The sequence below is a fragment of the Prinia subflava genome, chromosome 19 (genome assembly GCF_021018805.1).
Source record: "Prinia subflava isolate CZ2003 ecotype Zambia chromosome 19, Cam_Psub_1.2, whole genome shotgun sequence".
Classification (NCBI taxonomy): Eukaryota; Metazoa; Chordata; class Aves; order Passeriformes; family Cisticolidae; genus Prinia; species Prinia subflava.
Window position 1 is genome coordinate 2,628,044 of NC_086265.1, and position 24,211 is coordinate 2,652,254.

At 41.4% G+C, this 24,211-nt stretch overlaps 1 protein-coding gene across 2 annotated transcripts in view; it reads right to left on the reverse strand.

The window, feature by feature from the left end:
* Nucleotides 1–24,211, reverse strand: part of IFT81 (intraflagellar transport 81) — a 35,023-nt gene that overhangs the window by 4,572 nt on the left and 6,240 nt on the right. For both annotated transcript variants that reach the window (XM_063416072.1, XM_063416073.1), the window contains exons 5-16: nt 23,550–23,615; nt 23,121–23,231; nt 21,792–21,876; nt 16,596–16,759; nt 14,354–14,449; nt 12,453–12,599; nt 5,113–5,262; nt 3,750–3,878; nt 2,612–2,701; nt 1,583–1,669; nt 681–752; nt 518–603 (exon numbers count right to left, since the gene is read on the reverse strand). In XM_063416072.1, the coding sequence (XP_063272142.1) occupies nt 518–603; nt 681–752; nt 1,583–1,669; nt 2,612–2,701; nt 3,750–3,878; nt 5,113–5,262; nt 12,453–12,599; nt 14,354–14,449; nt 16,596–16,759; nt 21,792–21,876; nt 23,121–23,231; nt 23,550–23,615 (1,283 nt within the window). The remainder of the gene's footprint in view (nt 1–517; nt 604–680; nt 753–1,582; nt 1,670–2,611; nt 2,702–3,749; nt 3,879–5,112; nt 5,263–12,452; nt 12,600–14,353; nt 14,450–16,595; nt 16,760–21,791; nt 21,877–23,120; nt 23,232–23,549; nt 23,616–24,211) is intronic.

Here is a 24,211-nt window from a genome sequence, read left to right on the forward strand (position 1 = left end):
ACCCCCAGAGTGTGGGGCTGCCAGTTAAAGCCTGTCCTGGCCTGAGAGTCTCCAATGGGAAGAGCAAATCTCCCAGTATATCTGACAGAACTTGTACATTTACAGCTGTATAGGCTGGAATCCGAGACGCTTATTTTTAGATTATTATAGTGTTTCTAAATTTATCAGGTGAATTCCTCCAGCCCAAATGCCAATGAGAAAATTCCTGACTGCAGCCTCAGTTTGTGAATCTCCTTCAAGTCCCCCCAAGGGGAGAGAATCCCCCCAAGGGGAGAGAATCCCCCCAAGGGGACAGAATCCCCCCAAGGGGAGAGGATCTCCCCCAAGGGGAGAGGATCCCCCCAAGGGGAGAGAATCCCCCCAAGGGGAGAGAATCCCCCAAGGGGAGAGAATCCCCCCAAGGGGAGAGGATCTCCCCCAAGGGGAGAGAATCCCCCAAGGGGAGAGAATCCCCCAAGGGGACAGAATCCCCCCAAGGGGAGAGAATCCCCCCAAGGGCAGCGCCTGCCCCGCTCACCGAACCGCCCTGCGCCGCTCCTGCGGCTCTGGGGACACGTAGGCCTTCATCTCCTCCTGGGCACGCTGCAACTGGATCTCCAGATTCTGTAAAGAAATATCTCATTTACACATACAGATGGGAGTGTGTTGGAGTTGCCATTTCATTTCTCTGGGGCTCTCACCCTTTTGAGGCAGTTGATGTAACGGTAGTTGCTCTCTTCCTGGGCACACTCCTCGAGGAGCCCTTTCACTTCCTGTGGGAAAAGAGTAAAATTCCAAAGGACATGGTGACTGCAAGTTCCCAGGAGAGGCCCTGTGTAGCCATATAAACCATGAGAGTTCATCTTCATCATCATCATCATCACCATCATCATCATCATCATCCCCAATTGATAATTTCTCAAATGTTTATATAATTTGCTCTTCTCACACGTCTCTTTTAGACTGAAAGACAATTGAGTGGTTTTAGATTTGCAGTTTCAGTCACAGTCAGAGATGCAAAATGGCTGTTAGCAGGGGTTTTTTATCTTTTATCATCTAATATGAAGGACCCTACAAAGGAGCTTTTAGAGCAGGAAAGTAACTGTTTATATATCCACCCACACTTTAAAGGTACCCCCTGTTTCTGTGCAGTATATTCTTCTAAGAGTGAGGCCTTGAGAAACTAAGCCCAGTCAAAATTCACAGGAGTGATGGAAAGAGACAAAGCAGGAATACACAACAGTCCCATTTAATGAAGTCTCCTCACTACCAGTTTCAGTCATTAATTATCCATTGAATTTGTTGCTAATGCAGTGAAACTGCTAACAGCATGTAAAGATTTGTCTTGATCAATTAATCTTTATTTTATGGTTAAATTCTTCCCTAACAGACACTGTCCAGGGCAGCAGGATTTCTGAGCAGATGAAGCTGAGTCCGTGTGCTGCTGCTGAGGACCTGCAGCCACCCCACAGAGCAGCTTCAGGCATGGCCTGTGGGTCACACTGACTCACTGACTGGATTTGTGCTTTCCATGCCCTGAGGGAGGGCAGGGAAATGCTGCAGCCCAGAATTAATCCACGTGCAGGAGCCAGCCCCCCTTCACCTGCTCCAGCGCCGAGCGATTGGTCTCCAGTCCGGCCACACAACTGTCATACTGGATTTTCTTCTCATCACGTTCTTGAGTTAATTCCTTGATGAAAAGGACAAAAAGGGACATCAATGAAATCTGCCTTCACTGGCATGTGACACTCAGGCCCCTCACACAGCAGCCCCAGCTGCTGGCACGCTCAGGAGTGTGACCCTGGCTGGCACATGGCTGTGGTTACACAGGGAAGCCACCAACCCCCTCACATTCTGGGGATCAGAGAGAGGGAAATTCCCTCTGGAGCCTGCCAGGGTAACAAGGCTGTGTTTGCAAGAAGAAAGAACAAATAATTATAAAAATAGACATTAAGAAAGGATTAATATAACTGCTCCCTATGAAAAGCCAGATTTCCAGTTGTGAATGATCAGCCCCTTTGCTGGATTCCATCTGCTGACACTTTGAATGGACCCATGAAAAGTAGGTTTTCTGGAAATTTCATTGATAGATAAATGCATCAGTTTATTAATTCCATGGTAATGAGCCAACTTATGGCAGCTGTAGACCCAAAAGACTTTTTTTTCCCCAGCTCTCTATAAAATTTTGAGAACAAATGGACAAATTTGTCAGTGCCACAGCCAAATGCAGGAATTAGATCAATGTAGCCAACATTTGAAGAAGTGATCTGCAATCCCCTCAGAGAGGACAGTGTTGGTTGGGATCACCAGTGCTGAAATACAGAAATAGCTTTGCAACTAATGTGAAACTAACTTTGCTTTGGGTTGGAACGATGACTTTTCACATTTTCCCCTGATGTAGTAATTTTTTAAATTGCTATAAAAGACTGAATTTTGTGCCTGCACTGTCAGCTTTTACAAATCCCAACCTTTAGCACGTTGCCTGCTGCAAACGCTGTTGACACATTCTGCTATTTCCAGCTTTCACTCAGAGTTGATCATGTCCTTGTAGAGCACTTCAGAGATCTGTAAATTGGATTTATTTGTGGGTTTGACTCGGTTTACACAGAAAGAGAGGAGTGTTTCTACAAACCTGGCAGTTCTGACGCAGCTGCCTCAGCTCTTTGATGACAGGAGCGAGGCTTGCCTTCTTCTCTGTCACCATGGCATTCAGTTTCTTCACCTGAGAAAGGGACAAAATAATATTCATTAACACCATGACCCTAATTGGACATTTATGTAACTAGGAATGTGAAAAGAAATGGAAGTAAACCAAAATACAGAGAGAGAAAATTGTGTGATGAAACCTTGATGATACAACTGAAGTTAGGCCTAATTAAGAAAGGGGCAAAGCCCATCTGGCAGTGGGGTCATTCCCACAAATAAGACAAATTCTGCTCCCTTTGTTCCAACTGAGAACATCCCAAAGAAGTCCAGGGCATTGCCAGACACCACAGAGCTGAAGGAGTAGAGGAGATGAAGGGGATGCACAGAGGGGGCTCAGAGAAAGGAAGAAATCCTCAAGAAAACAAATTCACCTGCACAGGTTAAACAAAGCTTGAAAATGCTAAAACTGAGTCACTTTGACATCTTTAGACTGAAAATTCAAATTGCATCCACCTTTCTGTTTGAGAGTAATTCTATTTCAGTTACACCGTTTTATTTTAAAAGTGCCCTAATGAGTTAAAAAGATGCTATTTTGCTTTTTGCATTTTTATTATATTTTTAAATTAGAAATTCAAGTTCTTTCTTGCTTCTATGGCTATGTGGGCAGGTAAATTAAAATATGACAGTTCTAAGGGCAATTGAAAATCAGGCTATAAAGAAAAAGACAAGCTATTTAGCTCTTTAAGCATATTAAGTATCTTTTCAACAAATGCTTAACTCCAGTGATTTACAAACATTTTAGAAAAAGCCTCCATTACAGATTCAAACCATTTGTCTCTTTCAAATAATGTGTCAAATAAGAACAAATATGAAACCACTGAAGTTTCTGAAAAAAGAAAAAAGAAGGATTTACTTGTAGGATGTTAAAGAAAAGAAATGGACATTTTAGTAAACTTTGTCAAGATTAACTTTGCAGATGTATTTGTTAAAAATATTTTTATATATGTATAAACATAGATTAAAGGAAAATTATAAACCCAAGCAAAAACATTAAATTGGGGTTTATATGCTGAGGAAGCAGATACTCAGACTGAGGAAATGCAATAGTTTAAGACAAAAATCACCATTTCAGACATGTTATCTAATGTCTGGCCTTTCACTTCATCCATTTCACTCTTCACTGCAGAGACTCTTTCCAGCTCCTCCTGGGTGTAGCTGTATCCAGAGATTCCTTTCTTCTCCTCAATTGCTTGCTGCAGACACAAACAAGAAATGCTGGATGAGAGTCCATTACCCAAGAAACAGCAAATTCCTTCTTGGAGCCAAATACTGTGAAGAAGTGAAAAGGGTAAGTACTGTAATTAATTTATTTTATTAATCAGTTTATTATAATTAATCCAGCTTCCAGAAAAGTAGATTTTATCTTGTGCCTGAACAGCGGGACAATAAAAACCCTCTGTAAATACAATGTTTGGTCATCCAATGCTCAATGAAGTGAACAGAGAGTTTCCACAGAGTAAAGTGGGCTGGAGGCCAGGCTCTGAAGAAGTTCAATGTGTAAAATCTGTCTGCTTGATCAGAAGATGCAGCTAATTATTTTGTAAAGTATTTTGGTAACAAGAATACAGGGACTGGAAGAAAATACCACAGAGTGTTCTTGCATTTGGGATGCTTATCCAGAGTAGAAATCCTCCTGCTGCTGTTCTGGCTTAGGGAAGATTCACCCGGTTTTAAATTTAAACGCATTTTCTTCTAAATATTCCTAGGTCAGAATGTTTCCTTCTTGCCTGCTCTTTCTTTAAATACTATTCCTATATATTTTATAGCAGTAACTTGGATCCTATTTGCTGTTGGTCATCCTCTAAGCCCTCACTAAATCTATGGATACCAAAAAGTAATTTTAGCATCCAGCCTTGCCCTAAGCAGCATTGGTACAGATTTACCATCGACTTCAAAAAGCAGGGTCAGGCCCCTCAGTCTAAAAAGGAGCTGCAGACCAGTCCTGATGGACACAAAGTGCAGCAGCCTCAGAGCCAACAGACAAAAATACCTTTTACACCCCAATGGCTCCTTCAGCAAGGGCAGCAGGAGCTGAGGGTGACACAGAATAATCCCAGCAGCATCCCCGGGATCCTGGGGCTGTTCCCAGGGCAGGGAGGGAACAGGAGCTGAGGGTGACACAGAATAATCCCAGCAGCATCCCCGGGTGACACAGAATAATCCCAGCAGCATCCCCACGATCCTGGGGCTGTTCCCAGGGCAGGGAGGGAACAGGAGCTGAGGGTGACACACAGAATAATCCCAGCAGCATCCCCGGGTGACACAGAATAATCCCAGCAGCATCCCCGGGATCCTGAGGCTGTTCCCAGGGCAGGGAGGGAACAGGAGCTGAGGGTGACACACAGAATAATCCCAGCAGCATCCCCGGGATCCTGGGGCTGTTCCCAGGGCAGGGAGGGCTGGGGGAGCAGCACAAGCTCGGGTTACCAGCTGCTGCTGAAGGGCCTCGTGGCGCTGCCTCAGGAGCTCCTCTGTCCTCTGCAGGATCCCAAACTCCGCCGTGAGCTCTGCTAACTCCTGGCGCTTCTTCTTGTAGACCGTGTTCTTGCTCCGCAGCTTGGTCACGTACTGCTTGAACTGTGGGGAGAGAGCAGGGGCTCACAGCACTGACAGCAAAGCAGGGCCTCACCACAGCATCAAATGTCATTATCCTCTTTGTCCTGCACATCAAAAACAGTGTTTAGAACAGAGGGCTGGAATTCAGCATTCCCAAGGTCTTTTTATTTTCAGCTCTGCATTCGTTCACTGAGCAAGATCGAGGGAAGCAGCTCCACTGCTTTCTGTCCCAGCTCACTCATTTGCAGGCCTGAGATCACTCCCTTCTGCTCGCCACCGTCTGACAGCTGGAAAAGTAAATATTCCTTGCAAAACGTTATGGGAGTCATGGATAATAAAAACTTAATGCAACAGTAATTTGCACTTGTAACAGAGCCCCAGCCCTGCACTGCACAGCCCCAGCTCTGCAGACCAAAACGTGGTCACAGACAGCAGCAAAATTGGAAGGGAAGAGGACATGGGAAAAGATTTTTTTATATATATTCTCAGTAGTTTAAATTTGTTCTTTTTCCTTGACTCCTGTAGACCTAGACAATATTGCTACCTAAGTTTTCAAACCCAGGAAAACAAAAGCAGTCCTTGTACAGAAACAGAGAAATGCAGTATCTATTTCACTCAAAATCTAAAGCAATGGAGAATTTATATTTGTAATAAAGACTGAGTAACATAATAACAATCCTTACAGTCCAACAGCCTTAGCTAATTTACACCTGGACCTGTGTGTGTTCAATTTGTAACACAAGTCCCAAAGGTTGAAACAAACAGGTAAGATTCTTCTGTGCTTTAACATTTTCCATCTGTTGAGCAGTCTCAGCTCTTATTCTTGGATTTTATATGAGAGCTACGAGGTAAAGCCAGTCACAGCTCAAAAATGCATTCAGATCCAGAGATGGGAAGCAAATTTATGAGAGTAAATGATGTAAGAACAGGGCCTCAGAATGCTCCTGGATGAGGAGGCGTTCAGTGTGTGCAGGGAGCACAGACCAGGCAGCCCCAGGAGGAAAATTAATCCCACTCCCACTGATACAGGTTTGAAATTCAAACATAAAATAACTGAAATTTCAAAATTTACATTAATTTTTCTTTTGGCGAAATCATCCCTCTCCCTTCCACAGAATAAATCCAAACCCCAGTGTGACCATAGGCTAAGAACCCCCAGAGTAACTGTGTGTTCTATAAAAAGTGTCCTGGGCAAAATGCCCACAATGAAATCAACCCTGTTCATCTGCCATCCTGTGCAATATCTAGGCCAAAGCTGCCTCTCTCTTGCTACGCTCCAGAACTATTTTTAAAGCCAAAAGCTATAAACGTTTTTGGTGAAAGAACAAACCCACAAATTACTCAATGTGCTCTATGCAGATTGGCCTCTGTGAGGCTTTGGGATAACATCCTACATCCTGCTACTACCCAGGACAAGGATACACAAGGTCACCTGAGCCCCTGGCACACTCTCTGGCACATTTAATGCAGTAGCACCAAATTCATTCCTTTTCATAGCAAATTCAATCACATCCTCTTCATTAATACAAAAGAATTCTTTGTTATACAAAAGTATAAATACAATCTCTCCAAGCAATTGAGGAAAATCTAAGGGAAGCACAGTCATCTGTCTTGATCCTTGGGACAAGTCATTTGACCAGTGGAATATAATGAAGAATGAGGTAAAGGATTCAACTTAATATGTGACCACAGAGCTATCAAATCTGAACAATCTTCTGTCAGTGTATCCCAGGATGAAAAGCAAACTGTAATTCTCTTCACTTTTAAGGTCTTGAAAATAGCTCGAGTGGGAGGTAGGGTATTTGCATATTCAATATTCAAGGCATAATGTATTTCACAATGGAAGTCAAAGGATCTTGTTGATTAACGAGCCAATTCCACCACTGTTCTATTATTAGTTGATTAACTTAGGACTATATAATACAAATTTCATCCCAAATGAACTACAAGTTGCTTACAGTGACAACTGGAATCTGTTCCTTTTAGGAGGTGGATGTCAGCACAACCTCTGTCTTTTTAAAGCAAATTTAACCTTTCACACAGCTTCTATTGCAGCAAACAAGGTAAAACAGATATAAAACAGCAAGTGTCTTTCCAAGTGAAAGGAAGTGATTTTCTGTGTAGAAAATCAATCAATAATTTGGCAGAATGTTCAAAAGACCTGATTTACTCCAAGGGCAGCACAGATTAGCCCCTCAAAATCTCACTGACTGAAGGCTCCTTTAGATCCAGGGCCAAGTTCTGAGCTGGAGCTCTGAGATTTTACTCTACTTAAATCAGCAGCTTGTAGGGATCTCACAGCAAAATTTGGCTTCTTCAGCCTAAAAGCTGAGAGTCATTCCATAGGTTTCCAAAAAATAGAATAAAATATAAAATACCAATGTTTTCACCTGTGTGAGCCTTGCTTCTGAGGCTTTATACACCTCATATGTACATGAGAAATCAACGCCACAAAACACAGCATTTTACTGTGGTGAAAGGGCTTTTCAATAATTTGAATAGTTCACAGAGAAATCAAATTGTTTGGCCATAGCATTTTCAAATTAAGTAACCAAAGGAATCCATTTCTGGGCAGCAGCATTTTCCCATAGACCAAGGCAACTTCTCCCTGTGTCCAACCCAGCAGGCTCCTCCTGTGGAATTCCCATGGATCTGCCTGTGCAGTCATGTTCCAGTCAAGGCCATGTCCACCAGTAGCTTTTCTTTCTCAAGCAATTTAACACAAGCAGTTATTTCAGCTTCAAAGATTAAATGACTGGACAAGAACCAAGTGCTGGCACAAAGGGAGCAGGGGAAGGAAACCAGCCTGGAGCCTGTGTCAGCCGAGTCAGAGCCCCTGGAGACATAAAAACCATCCAAGAGAAAGCAAGCAAAGATTCTGCCTTTTCACTCAGCTATTTTTATGGGTGAATGTAACATAACAAGCGTGGAATGCAGATTATGGAACACAGTGAATGAAAACAGGACTTTGATTTCTCATATAACACAGGTATGCACCATCCCTGGGCAGATTTTCTGGATTATGCTCCATTTTTAATGGAAGAATCCAGCAATGCACCAACTTTATGTTTCTCCATTTATTAGAATCTGGAAGAGGTTGGTATCACCAGGTTCAGTCTCTCCACACTTGGTGAAGGAATTACTATAACAGATCTAAATAAAAATCCAATCAGGGGTGTTGAAATGGCTTCTCCAGGGGCACCCAGAGCCTGGCAGGTCATTCCCCTCCAGGACAGGACATCAGCCTGGTGACCACGGGCCCTCTGTGGTCAGAGCTGGGGGCAGAGCCCAGCTCCTCTACCCAGCCTTGGCTTTTCCCTGCGAGCTGCTCACCTCATCTCCTTTAACCTCACATTTGCCCCTGGAGAAATTTTCACAAGGTTCTTATTCCAAGATTATCATTAAAGGAGAAAATGGATAAAGCTTGTTTTCTCCAAAGAACAAATCCCAGATAAATCGCTCACTTTGGAGTCAAATCTTTTTAAATAGTATTTTCTGGATTAATGCGGCGATTTGATTGTGTTATTGTAATCAAAATATTCTTCATATGAAGGTACTACAGAAAAGAAAGTATTAATAATTTAAAAAGTGGTTTTTAATGAAACACATAACTAAACAAGATTCCAAATAAAATATTTAATATGAAAATTATTTGCATAAGCACAATAATTGTAGAAAATCTTAGCTGACTATATCTACTTTCATTAAGAACTAAGGAACAGATGTTTTCATTTCTAACTAGACCAATTAATGGGATACAGATTGTCCAAAGTATTAGAATTCAATTAGGAAAAGTTCCTGAATATGACAGGTTTTCCATATTTTTTTCCTAAGAGGCTCAAAATTTAAGCTAGTACAGCCAGAGTTGGACAGAGTTAATAACTCACACACAGAAGGACGAGCTTCTAAAAGATAAGAGCAGTAGAACCTCAGTGTAATAAAAATAAAGTATCCTACAGCCTGCTCATGGCACAGCTCAGCCAGGAAAACTCTTCCTTAGCATTTTCCAGGAGTGCTTGCTTCTGGTCAGGCAAGAAGTATTAAAGCAGCCACTAGTAATACTTCAAATCAATCCAAGTATTTCCAATGAAAACCCATTTTCAGTGCTCAGAGAAGATGCACAGATCAATGAGATCCAGGCTTTATCCATGGCAAGGGGTGCTGAGGGAGTGCCCAGCTCTGGGAGATTTTCCTGAATCTCTGCATGTTTGGTTCGGGTGACAGGGAACCTCCCACAGCAAAAATCTGACAGATTCAGGTGGATCAACAGTTTCTGAGGAAAAGTGGCAAGATCTTTGGTCTGAGGCTGCTTTCTCTATTTGCAAATGGAAACATTTGCCTTGTTTTCCCAGGGACAGGTAGGCATGGATCAGCTTTTGTATGAAAAAAGATTAAACTCCTTAAGAAAATGAATGTGCAAACCTCACACAACAAGGTGAGAGGACTGCCCATGCCCTGTTCTCAAATCCAGCCTAATTCCCACTCCTGCAGCTCAGCACAGCTCTGAGATGTCTCCGAGGCGTTGGGAAACTCAGCCTTCCTGGGGCCCTGTGCTGAGCTCTGGAAAGGACAATGGGTTGTGTAAAGGGCTAAAAATATCCCAGCTTTACCTAGGATCACTTGTAACTGAACCATCCAGCATTCCAAGTGTCAACATGTGATTCCCTAATTTTCAGGATCTGACAGCTGCAGGGAGGAGCTGCCAACTGTGCCCCCTGCTCACTGCACTTTGATTGAAGTACTTAAAAGGACTTCATAATCCCCAAAGCAGACAATTTATTCCTATTTTTTTTGTGTTTGATGTAAATGAGTTGGTTATTCCCTGCTGTTTCTCCTGAGCTCTATCCAGGTGTACAACCTCTCAAACCCAGTGGAATGCTTTTCATGACTGGAAGAAAGCAAAACACCAGCACCTAAAAACCTAAGCCAGGCCTGACCTTTTGGTGAGTGAAGGACTAAAACCACCTCAACTGGAGATCCAAATTCTGGTTTGGAAGCACGAGGTAGGAAGGTGCTGATTCTTCCATGGCCAAGTCTTGAGAGTGCCATGGGGTGTAATAGGACAGAGCAAAGTGAGACAAAGCAAAGATTAGAAATGATGAGTATAGGAGAAAAACAATGCTTTGATTTAACTGTAGCACTTTGATAGGATTAAAAAATCCATCTAAATTTAAGACATCAAAGCTATTTGTTAAAACCCTCTCTTTCTGCCTTTTTAAAAATGGAGGACCTAAATGTCAAATGTGTGACTGGAAGAGGAAAGTGTAAGGAAGCTCTTGGCTGTCAGAGTGTGAAGGTTGAATGGACAAACTCCTCCTGTCCCCATGAACTGCAGCACTGACTCACCACCACATTAATCAACAGTTCCTTTGCCATTGGCTCAAAGCAGAAAATACAAATCCTAAAGCAGAACATACCAAACAAACCTGCAGCAGGAGGGAGTGAGGAACCCAGACTTTCACTGGGGAGAGAGAAGCTGCTCATGCCACTTGTGCTTCATCACCTCTCCCTGCCAGCCCTGGCTCATCTCAGCCCGTTCTGAGGCAGGACTGGCTCTGTGCATTTGCCGTGGGCTTCGAGGAGATGCAGAATCTGCAGCACCAAGGCCTTGTGCAGCAATTTTGGCAGCAGACATTAACAAAGAATTAAATATCGCTGTCTCCACCTTCCAGATGGGGAAACCATGACCTTTGAAACAGAAGTGACCAAAACCCATCAAGAATTCAAATCCTTTCCTAGTCTTTTGGCACAGGAAATACCCTTTTTACTGCTTTGCACTGGTGCCTGTGAGTGCCACTGCACTTTGCCTAAGGAAGTAATAAACATGAACAGGACATGGATTTATACATTGGCTTCCTTGCCAGTACACATTTCCTTGCAGAAAGCATTTTACAAACCAGGAAATGCTTCTTATGAAAAGACAAACACTTCTGATTTTAAGCCAGCATTTTTTTCCAAATTTCTGAGTCATTTATCCTTCGCTCTGCAAAATGAAGACTTGAAAGTATTTTAAAAATCAAAAGCAGAACATATTTGAACAAAAGTCACGTCCAAAACAGATCTTGTCCTTTTTCTGTCTTGAGCCACTTCCTTGTGTCAGACAATGAACTTGAGTTTTTCATTACTAAGCCTTTTACAAGGTTATGGGGTTTCCTTCCTACCCAGTTCTCAAATTCCTATGGATCAGTTTCTTGTCTCCTGAAGAACAGGCACAATTATTTCTTACCTTACAGTGCCTGTGCAGATAATGTAAAACATATGCTGCTGTCTTGGTAATGCATTCTTGTTGATTAATTAAACACTTCTTTCCATCACATGTCACGAAACACAAATTGTCAGCTTTCTGCTCTGATTTTTTTGCTTAAAAACTTGTCAAAGACTCCAGCAATGTGCCCACTGGAGCTGAAAACCTTGGAGTGGAGAGAAATCTAATGAAGTGGGGTCCTTATTATTGCTACCAAGGAAAAGGGTGTAGTGTGTGATGGGAAGAGAAACCAACATCTTCATTTTCCACGTCTCTGTGCCATTACTCCCAACTGAACTCCTCATCCACACTTTCAGACTCCTCTAAAAGTAACTGATTTTGTGGAGCAGCCACCTCCTGTGGGATTAGGAAGGGAGTTCCTTCTAAAAAGGGCGTTCCCTGTATTTAGTAGTATGTAAAAAAAGCACAAAAACAAAGAACGAGCAAGCAAAGAGTGTGTGCCTCTGGCTAAATGATGGCAGTGCAAAGACAAATATGTGAGAGAATGATACTAAGTCAGAGAATGATGCAGATAAAATTCTCTTTAGTTTAGTGACTGCCTGTAAATTCCCTTAGCAGGATTCTTCCCAACTGGGAAAAATCACTGGCTGAAGAAAAGTCAATTTATTTGCTGACAAACCAGTACCAAACCACAGCTCTCTTATTCTTTACAAACTTCTGAAGCAGAAAAAGCTGCTTGGAGAAGCTGCAAATCTCACTGTGCTGGGCCACACTGTCTGTGCCAGTCAAAGTTGGCGTTGGGTCTGGGAAATTTGGGGTTTAGGTAAAAACTTTAGTGGGTAAGAAATACCACAGGACTAATTGCATCTCTGATAATCCCTGGTATTATGCTTTATAATCATACAGAATTTTTATATTACTTACACTGAGTCCTTGCATACCTTGCAAAGGCACAATGTGAATAAGAGAAATGAATAATCTGAAAAAAAGAGCTACAAATCCCTACCTCATCCTCAGTCAGGACTTCAGAGCCTTCCAGCTCGTGGGCCCGACTGCTCTTCTGCTCCATCTGCCTCTCCAGGCTGGACATCTCCTCCTTGGCAGCCTGAAGCTCTTCTGCCTTGGCTTCTTTTTTCCGGGAAATTATAGAAGCCTGCAAGATCATTAACAGAAAAATTGCCTTGTTTAATCAGGAGAAAAATGATTTTTAGATAAAATGTATGAATTATATACAGCAGGCTAAACCACAGCCTCACTGAAGTTGGCTGCAGCATGCCCAACTTTCTCCAGTATGGATGAGGTTTCCAGCACAGCCTTTTTGCCCAGGTTCAAGCTGATATATTTTACATTTTAGATTTACATTTCTTCACCTCATTTTTTCATTTTCATTGAGGAAAAAGGCAGGCATTTTAGCTGCTCCATTTCTTCTGCTTAGTCCCTCTTGGTGCATATGTAAGATACACCAACATGGCTTAACTGGAAAGTTATCCAAGATTTCACAAATGTCATAATACAGATTTTTATAACTCCAACCTACTCCAACCTACAGAAATATGTTACACTAAAGCAGAACTGAGCCACTAAATCTTGGCAAATAGCTAGAAGATGATGAATAAAGCAATAAAACACAGAAATAGTGTAGATTACAGATTATTTTTTCTTTTTTCTTCGTCTAGAAGATAAAACACTTAAAAATAATATTTTATACAAGATTAAATATTTTATAGTACTTGAGTTTTGACCAGAACAGATTTGATAACATAAATCTACATTAGTTCAAGGATTAAAAAAAAAAAAAAGCATTTTTCTCTAACCAAAGTATCCTGTTAAAAAATACTCTAAAATACACAACACATTCATTTAGATGCAGGTGCAGGAATTTGAGGCATGGCTGCTTTCTCCAAGTGAAAGGGAAAACTTACAAAAAAACGAAGCCAAAACACAGCAGCTTTCTCACACTCAGCTGAGAGGACCAGCTTTCTCCCTAAATAAATCCCCAACAGAAATGTGCTGGGGTGGGAGCTCAGCTCTTCGTGCACGAGGTGTCTGTGGTGACAAACTGGGGACAACAGAGCTGATTATTGGTGAGACAGAACCCAGGCCCTGGCAGAAGAAAGCAAAGAGCTCCACAGGCTCTGAGCTTCCAGCAGCAACCTCAGCTCCTCCTTGGTCCCAGCACATCCCAGAGCAGGATTTTCTCTCAGGAAGAGCAACTCTTCCAAAATAAAATGTTGTGTTTGTGACCAAACTGCAGGATGTCTCTTATCCCCATTCCTTCCCTCCCACTGATAGATTTCACCTAAGCCTTTTTTATTTTTCAAGCCATCACCATAAGCATCACGCTGAAGATCTTCCATAAAATTAGCAGTGCTGCAGGTTGCCTGGAAAAGGAATCACTCAGGTTCCTGTGTAAAAAAACCTCCAAGTTCATAAATCCTTTTTATAACCTGGGAATTTACTAAGACTGGACCAGACAGACTATTTTATAGCAAGATTATTTTACAGCCTCAGGGTGAGAAATCAAAGAATTCCTTCTTAAGAGATGCAAAGGAGAAAAATGGCATTTGGTCAGACACAGGGAAGGGACAGAGCTGCAGCAGGCAGCCCTCATGCTGCCCTGTAAGAATCCATCCACAGCTGGAACTTTACCAAAATAGCTCCTGCAAAATTCCCCTCCCAGAACTGCTGTGATGCAAGGAGAGCAGTCAAAATATTCACTGACACGACTAAAAGCAATTTTAACTCAGCCCTAAACATACATATGTTCAACAGCTCTTTATTTTCCTTCTGATCTCCATTATTATGTATTTCTAGTGATGATGCTAGAGAAATCAAAGGACAAAATCAGCATGTAAACCAATCAGTGATTTTTTTCTCCTGCTTAAAACACATTTTGTTCTTTCTTACCTGCTGGCGATACATGGAGAATTTACTATCAGTTGGCTCATATGTGATCATCCTTTTCTCAATAAGCTGATTCATTTGTGCATTGACTTCATCTAGCTGCAAGACAAAGTGGAAAACTAAGGAAACAGAGCTTGGTGTCTTTGTCTTCTCCAAGAATTAAATGCTTTGCAACCCAGATTTACAATCCAGCCAGTTCCTTTTTTTAAAAACAGAGAAACAGACCCAAAAGCTCAGTGAGTCATTAAGTATTGGCCAGGAAGAGGCTGTTTTTGGATTCCCAGTTCTGTGCCTTTATGATAAGGCAGAACCATGACGTTGGCCCTGAAAATGAAGAAAACTGGTGCATGTGCAGAGAAAATGCAGTGAGTTGGTACAGAAAAAAGAAATTGCCACATACTGAGTGAAAAATGTCATTTTACTGACATGAACTAAAATTCCCTTTCATTCAAATATTTAACAGAAGTTTAAAGGGAAGCAAATAAAGATGAAGTGATAAAGATTTCATCAACACTTTGCAGAGTCACAGACCATCGTATTCCAGGTCTGTGCTGCCTTCTCCTCCTGCCACAAGATGCACTGGGTTGTCCTCAGTCCCAAATTGCTGAGCTTCATTACAGCCAAAGTTTCTGGAGCTCTCAGCCCCACCAGAGAGCAGATTCCAGCTTTCCCAGTGCACTGGGACTCCACCAGCCTGGAAAAAACAGCCACAGCAACTTTCCTTTAATTCTGTGTGCTGCTGGGGGAGCAGGGAAAACCTGTGCTGCAATCCCAGGGAGTCAGACCAGAGCACAGGGACGGGGCTGGGCATCACCCTGGAAGCTCTGGGAGCAACATCCATGAGCTTGGAGAAATGAGAATCTCAAATAAATTGTTCAATAGGACTAAAAATACTCCAACATCTGGGAAAAACCCCAATTCTCCTGTGAATTCTAATCTATTAGTGGTAGAACAGGCTTGAATTTGAAAATGGCGTAAGAATTCCCTTCTGTGAATAAATTCCTGGGTTTTATATTATAAAATGCATGCTGGAAACACGCTTGGTGCAGTTCAGCTCCTTTTTAAGGCACTGAGATAATAAAAAGCTGACTTAAAAAAAAAAAAAAAAGCTGCCTCAGGTCATGCTGTGATAACAGCCAAGTGTATGACATGTTTTTATTATCTTTCAAGAAGAAGATACTTCCAAAATATAACAAATCAAAGGTTACATCATGGAGAAAGAGGGAAAAACTTAAAGCTTTTTAAAATATTGCAATAAACCAAACAAAACTCTTAGAAAAAAATGTGCAAAACAGGGTTTCAAACATGCCTGAAAGACATAACTGCAGCCACAAATATTGTTTTGATTAGAGGAACTAATCTAGGAAAGCAGGGGCTAAATCACAGAGCTGGTTTATTATTTCAGCCCTAATCTGCCATTTATTAATGCTGTCATCCCTTAAGATGGATACTCTGTTTCCTCATTATCTCTATTTCATGGCAAAGCCTGAGTTGGAAATCCCAGGGGTAAGAGAAAACATTTCAAATATAGGACTACTCTTCTTCCCTCTAACATTGGTGTAAATCTTCCTCATTATCATCAATAGAAATACTAATAATTAGCATTTCTCTAAATTCTTCTAGGATGTAACATTTAGTATTTAATCTTTTATTTAGAATTATGCAAATAGGAAAACTTCATTGAGTTAATATATAAATGTACTTCTGTGGCAACAAACCCCTCTGCACGTTCTGGATATATCTGATAATTAAGGGTTTTTCTAAGACTATTTGCTTTTAACTTATGATAAAGCTTGGAAAGGCAAATCAAGTATTTGATGGCCAAATTTTCTTTGGTCTTAAAAATGAAACCAAACAATGCAGGGGTTCTGAGCCATTGCACATGGATTAAAGCCTCATCTTGTGGGATACATCCCTCAGGGAATGCTGTTCCCTCCAGGAGCTCTGGATGTGTTGGCACAAACCCCCTCAATGGCAGGGAGAGTTTCAAACAAGTGAAATCTGAAGAGAAATCAGCCCTTTAGTGCTGAATTAACTCCCTTTCCTCAACAGCACCTAAGGAAATGTTTGAGTTTGGATTTTGGGGCTGGTTTATTTTGTCTCCTTTGGTTTTCCAGCTGAAGGGATCTGCTTTGGGAATGGAACATTTTCTGCAGGATATGAAGCAGGGATAAGAACACTGCAGAGCCCAGGAAGCTCAGGCCGTGCTACAGAACACAAATGAGGAGTGCCCTTGGTCTCTCACCTCACTTTCCAGTGCAGTGAGATCAGCTTGAGTCATGGCTGGCTCTGCAAGCACCTTTTCTAAGTAATACACTGAAGTCTTTTTCGTTTCCATCTCGCTGGGTATTTTTTCAGTTACCAGGTAGGAATTGAAATTTATCTCCTCTTCTAGTTTCTTCATTAAACCTTAAAAACCAAATTAAATCAGTGAGTGTCTATAAAAGCAACTTAGCAGATAATTAAGTTTTATTTCCCCAACACATTAAAGTATTTAGCAGCTGATTATAACAACAACAGGATAACATTTGAGTCTTCTTTTCAGTGCTCAGAGAAAGGAGGAGTTACTTGATTTAAATTTTTCATCTGGATCTTAAACAATATATGAAGATTTATTATGCACCTCAATCTCATGTAACTATCAGCTCCTTGAGAGATTCTTCTCATTAATAACAAGTAAACTCCATCTCACATGAAACTCCAGCTGAATCAGATACAGAATTCAACACACACCACTGATATAAACAGCCATTGAACCTTTATCTGGGGAAAAAATCTTAATTTGGCCTAGCTCGTTGATAGATTTATTATATCCTTGGAGATTCATGCTTAAATTATATTTTTTTTCCTGTCTGGCATTTAAAAAGGCCTTAAAATGGGCAAAGTTTAATGTATGCCTACTTTAAGGGTCCTTTACATTGCTGGAACACAGATTGTCTCTCTGTAAAGATTTCTTCTTGAAAGAACAAACAATGTCAGGACAGTTTATAGACTGAGAATGCAGAAAATAACAATCCAACAGAAAAAAGTAACCCCATTTATGAGCTTTGCTGGGCACCAGCCTGGTGCACCTACACCTTACCAGGCTCAGGAGGACTTGGCTCTTTCTAGGCAGAGTAATTCAGGCTCCTTAACAGTTCATTTATAAATAAACCCAAGTAGGTGCAGATAAGAACAATTCACAGATAGAAAAATGCAACAGAATAAAAGGAAACATCTATTTAAATTACACTGCACAGTCTCCACTGACAACAGGCACTTCAGTGCAGCAATTCCTCAGAGACAACTGTGCCAAGGAGTGCAAGATTTGGAAGCTGCATGTCAGATGAGAATGGAAATGGGTTGTTCAGAATATTTTTCATGATCTAGGTGATCCAGGGTTCTTTTTTATTTGCAAACATCTTGTTATGGTTGGGATTTTGGTTCTCTCCATATTAGGGAGAAGATGGAATTGTGATGAAACGCCAAGGAAAACAAGAAGTTCACAATTCATCTCCTTCATTCACTGCACAAGCAGAGAGATGTTGAGCACAGAGATACAAAAGTGCAGCTGATGCTGCTGAAACAGAGATGGGAAAGGATGGGGGTGAAAACAGCTTTTGGTTCTCAGGCTGAGAAGCCTGACTGCCAAAGGGAAAGGTCAGAACAAAGTGAAAGAGCCCAGGAAAAGGGGCCCTCGTTTTTCTGCTGCTATTTACCTCGAAATCAGTGTCCTGAGAGATCCTCCTGAGCCCTGCTCCCAGCCCACTCTGACAGGAAAGCTGCCAGAAGGGAAATAAGCCATCAGCTCTTGAGAAAACCTCAAGAACTGGGAGAAAAAACAGGCCCTGGGGAAAGCAGCGCTGCCAGCAAAGCCAATTCAACAAAAACTAAAAATGAGTGGGAATTCCTCTTTCCCAGTTTGTTGATTTCTGTGTCTATGGAAAGCAAAACTACCACAGGACCTTTTCCCCTTCATGGAGGGGTCATTTATCAAAACAAACAGCGCCCAGATGGGTTTTGGAGTGGGAGAGTGGAGTTACTCTGCCTGTGGAACAGCCATCGTGCACTTGGCACTGCAGCTGCACCCTGGGAAACGCACTGGGACTTACTGGGACAAATTTCCCACTTTTTACCTCCAGAAAAACTCAATTCCAATCTTCCTCAGCCCACGACAGAGCTGGGCAGGAGGGACCACTTTTAATGTCTCACTAGAAATCTCCCACCTCTGCAAAGCTGCTTCCCACGTACCCTGTGAGCTGAATTATCACCTCAGAACTGACTGGAACACCACTCCCAAGCTGATATTTATAACCAGGATTTTTGGTGTGGAAATCAATGTGATATCAATTACATCATTCTGATATGAAATATTAATATTTTAATTAAAGCAATTTCTTGAGGCTTTTAGCAGCAAAGAAACCTGCACATATAACCTATGCTCCATTTCTTGTGCTGTTCCAGTTTTCTGATAAAAATGTACACGATTAAACGATTTGTTGTAGATATGGCAAGAAACTTAGCAAAGAACCACAAGAGCTTTGATAAGAGCAGAGACCTTTTGACTTCATGGGGTATAACCTTGATCACAATCTGATTTATTTCTCAAATAACCTCAGAGCTGCTACCAAGTCCTGTTACTCCCTGTGTGGTTCTGTGTTGTGCTGAGTCCTAATGGAGCAACAAAACGAGTTAAAACTTGATTTCTTGATGGGGAAAGACACGATGTCAACATCCCTCATGAGTAATATTTCTTTCCTGAATGCACTGGATATATTTTTCCTCCTCAACACATGGAGAAGTAACTTCCTAAGAGCTGCTTTAGCTGCTTAACAGAACCTTAGAAACCAAAACACAGGACAGCTCCTGATTTGGGGGTTTTATTCAGTGAAAAACATTCTTTTGCAAATTCCCAGGCTAGAGAGGAAAAAAGGCCAGCATACTTCAGATCTTTCCATTACACATATAAATTCTGTTTTTAATGTTTCAACATTGACTTATGGTTACAAAATCTACACACGTAAGCGGCACAGAAATCTGGCTCTGTGCCCTCAGGTTATTTTAGCAAGCTTCTGCCAACCACGTATTTACATGTGGAGAGCTATTCAGAGCAACTCCTCATGTTTTCCATTCAAAATTTTTTATTATTATTATAAAGAGAGGGATGGGAGAAAGAGTTTAGTCGTGCTTGCTCAGTCATGTAGAAGAGAGGCAATTTTCTCTGCATAATTCTGTTAATGGAGCTAAAACTTGATTAACCTTGTGCTCAGAATCTGACTGCTTTTCCCTCTACAGGCTGCCAACGGGGCATCCTGGACCAGAACCATTTGCAACAGGAATTCAGTTTTTAAAAGGGGGGAAAAAAGAGAGAGGGATACTCATTTCATAGCCTCTCTGCCAACAATTTATTTAATATCACATGGGAAGGCCATGACCAAGTCTAGAACAGACTTCCAGCATCAAACCCTTCCCTTCCCTTTCTGCAGCCACCAAGAGAGGGCTGAAATGATTTCCTGCACCACTTCCACTTTCCATCTCTTAAACAGAGCCCTGGGACATGCAAACACTGGCAGATCAATCATCCCTTCCATGTATCCTTGAAAAACCAAAAAGCTTCCTGAATTTGTGATTCTAAGTTCTGCTTTCCATCTTTATAATTATTATTAGAGCTCTTTGAAACCTCTCTGACCTTTCAGTGCTCTTCTTGAATGTTGCATTGGCCCGGGGCTGCAGGGCTGGATGTGCCAGAGCCAAACCCAGAGGCAAAGAAACTCTCCTCTGGCATTTTCTCCCAGAAATAAAAGCAGGAAAGGCGCCTCATCCATGGCAGTGGGAGCTCTCCCACTCCCACACCTGACCCACAAATTCTTCTCAGACACTTCTTAGGAAAGAGCCCCACATGCCATAAATACATTGCATATACATTACTGTGGTTATTCAGACCAGAGGCCAGTGTTAATAAAAATACTATTCATATTCAATACAACAAACACCACCAAAAAACCCTGCAGAATGTGAAAATTCATGTTACTTAGTGCTACCAGCAGCAAATCCCTCTCTAGTTAAACAATATCCTGAGTAGTACTGGAGTTATTAAAGAGGGAAAGGTTGAAGTTAATAAACAGGGAAGGAGTGTTCTGTGAACCAGCAGCATCACTTCCAGCTGTTTTGTAGCAGTTCATAACAATTAATAATATAACACAAAGTCTTCTAAATGTTTCTAGGAGTTAAAATCCTACCAACCACAAGGCATATTCTCCTGGCACAGCTCAAGCAGCCTGATGCTAATTGCATGCTAATGATACTCAAGAATATGTGCTAGTTGCATTCCTTACAGAGCTCCTTTACATTTCTTTAAATATAAAATTAATTGTAAAGTGAAGTCATCAAATCCATAAGACAAACAAAGCTTCTGCTCATTAGCAACAACTCTGAACATTTTATCTTGTTCAGGAAGTAAAAACACCTGAAGGATTAAAAATGCAAGAAGTTTCCTTTCAAGGGAAGGATCTGACTCGCAGTGAAAATCCAGCTGTAGCACTGTCAGCAGCAAGGCTGCAGTGATCCCAGGAGGCAGCTGAGGCACCAAACTGCAGCCAAAGGGAATCTTCAAAATGAAATAAGTTGTGCTACCTTGTAGACAACAAAGCTTTTAAAATAAATGGAACCTCTTCAGTGCACTGTGGTCACCTAACTTCAATTATTAAAAAAACCCCACGGTTGGCATTCTGTGACTGCTGCTACAGGCAGTGCTTTTGTAACTGGGGAAAGCAATTACAAAGCTGAGTCCTGAGGTCTTTGTTTGGGAAAAATTTCAACACAAGTTTTCTTAAGTAATGACTCCAAGCTTTGATTGGGAACATCTACATACTTCTTGGTTTTTTCCCTTGCAAGCAGGACTCGAGATAAGGAAACTAAACATGTTAACTTTATTTTCATCTCAGTGATTACATGACATATTTACTGGCTTTTTATTATGTTACCTTTGCTTCTGTGAACTGAACCCATCGAGTTTCCATTGGCCTTAAAAAAACCCAGGAACTGAAATAGAATTGTTGACACAGCTTTGCTGTATAAACTCTCTGATAGCTACTGCAAAAAAGGAACAGTTATAAAATCCACTGCAAGTCCCTGGGAGATGGTTCAGACACTCCTTTAGTCCCACTTGTGGTTCAGTGGCAGATGAGAATCATTTAAAAAATCACAGTAAAATTATAAAGTAATAACAATGCTATGAGGTGGTGACTGAGAAAAATCCTTTAACTCAGAAGAGCTTCCAAAGCAGTTGTGGGATGCAACTGTAATAGTAAAAGTTCTTGAAAAACTAGGACAATGACTTGGTTTTCTAGGTTTAAATTGAGAAGTTGTCAGATTCTATCATTTTGGAAATAATTTAGACACCATTTTGTGGGATGTTTTGCACCACACCAACCCAGGATGCAACAGGAAAAGCCCTACTCACTTTCTGGTTTGGAATCTGCCACCACGTGCTGCATCTCCTTCAGCTGGACCTGGGCTCTCTGCAGCTTCTGCTCCACGTGCAGCAACTTTGGAGAGACAATTGGACACACTCAGGGTCATTCCTTGGAAATCCATGTCCAAACAGCAAAACCAACAGAACCCAAAAGATCCCCAAACACAAAACACGGCAGCTCCAATGTCTGTGATTTTCTGTTGTACAAGGGAATGTGCCAGACCAAATTTTCATCACTTGGCCTGGGTTTACTTGATATTCCCTCCTGTTAATTGAGAAGAGTGTTCTTGTTCTCCCAGGTGATGTTTTTTTCTGATGGCAGACATTCATCCAACAATTTTCCACCAAAAATATGAGTGGCTTGAGCATTACAATAACAACAAAAGGCAGCAGGAATCAGGATTGCAGCAGAGAACTCTCCTTATCCTGCACTGCAGCTGAGTTGTCACAGCAATCCACTGTCCTTCCCAAGAGCTGTCTGGAAAGCTTCCTGCCAAACAAGCCCCAGCTGATTTGCATTTCTGTGACTTAGAGAGATGTGCAGTAAGAACTGGAATTAACTGGACATCACATTCATTTTAATTGTGATCTCACTCGGGCTCAGGCAAAGACCCAACAGCCTGAGAGGCCACGATTCTCATTGATCCCACATCCAGACAAAGGCTGCAAATAGGAAATCTGAGGGGTTTTCCCATTTTAATAGTGTTGAAATTCAGGCTACAGAATTTGGTGAAACAGTGTAGCAAAATGGCACTGGATTCTATTGAAGTATCTTGTTTTGAAAACACGGGACAGGAATGAAACCCACCCTTAAACTTGGATGTCAACTGCTCCCAGGGCTTCTCAGGACATCATTTTTCCCAAATCCAGGGGCCTGAATCCAAAGGTTGCTCCTGAATACATATTGCCCCCACCCAGGAAAAAGATGAGGTACTTGCTGTGTTGCTCAGCCCCTGAAATCTTCGTGCAGATCACAGAGATAGAAATCAAACCAAGGAAACTTTTGCTCACTACCATAAATATGAAGAGTTCCCTTCGGGTGCTCAGCAATAAGTCATGGAACATTTCCTGGGAATGCTAAAGGATGATGTCAGTGGGAGCTGAGGCAGCCAAGTACCTTCACTGTGGTGTTCAAAACTTGCAGGGTCAAGCCTCTTCCTTTAAAATGTACATAGATCTTTTAAATGGGATTTAATTTTCTGGGGTGGGGAGAAACTCTCCCAGCTACTGTTGTTCCTGATGTATTTTTAAAATGCACAATTCCCAAACAAACACCAACAAGTCTTCATTTTAACAGGTATGTTGTTATGCCAGTACCTGACTTTTTTGTTCTTGTTTCTGTTGAGCCAGAGATTCTTCTCTCTCTTTCTCTAAGCGAAGCTGTCTTGCTATTTCAAGCATCCGTTGATGATTTTGTACTGTCTCCACCTACAGCAAGTGGATAAATAGTGCATGTTGCTGTCAGATAGCTGAGAAATACATTAAAGAGATCATATGTCTCACAAGCCCACTTAGCACTTCCCTTCCATACACGTTACTACTCAGAAATGACAGCAAAGTACTGGACTCGAGATTCTTAAAAGCTCTGGATCAACGCCTGGGGAGATTCCCTGTAGGTCAATTAGTTACTTGATTCCTTCCTAGACATACAGTGTGTTTATCTTAATCCTTGTTTGCATTCCAAAATCGGAGTTGCAGGCCAAGTATTATGACACTGAAATGTAGGAGTGTTACTTCTCTTATTACCCTCTTCTTAAGACGCTCTACTCTTTTGGCCAGTTGATCTTTCTCCTCTTCCATTGCACTGATGTCCTAAAAAGCAAGAAAAACAGATAAAGAAATATTAATTTCTTTCCCATGTATATTGAATTGGACAAAATTCTCTTCAAATTAATATGAAAATCAGAATTCTTTCCTGAATACACGGAGGCGGTTATAATTTTATTGATCTATGATCAAACATCCAGGATTCCAATCTCTCTCCTCTCTTACTTCCCCCACAGTTCCCACTCTCTTTATGCTAACATTCTTCATCTGCATCCTTGAGTATTAATGTGAACATTTAAAATAAAAGCAGGTGGATTTCTCTAAAATAAAAACAAACAAACACAAACCACCAAGGAACGAATCAGCGTGAATTCAACATCTGATGCAGTCTGACATATGTTCTTAATGTCACCAGCATTACCCACTTCCTGGCAGACCAATTTGCATGAAGTTGCTTATGAGCTATGTCTGCTGCCACTTTTTGTATTAAAACTGTCTTAAAAGAAACACTTTCCAGTGCTGAAACATGGATCTGATTATTATTATTCTCCTTCAGTCCTATTTTACAGCACCAGGGCTCCACAGATTGATAGTTATGAGAGAAAAGAAAATTAATTCTCCAAATGTAGACCTTATCTCAA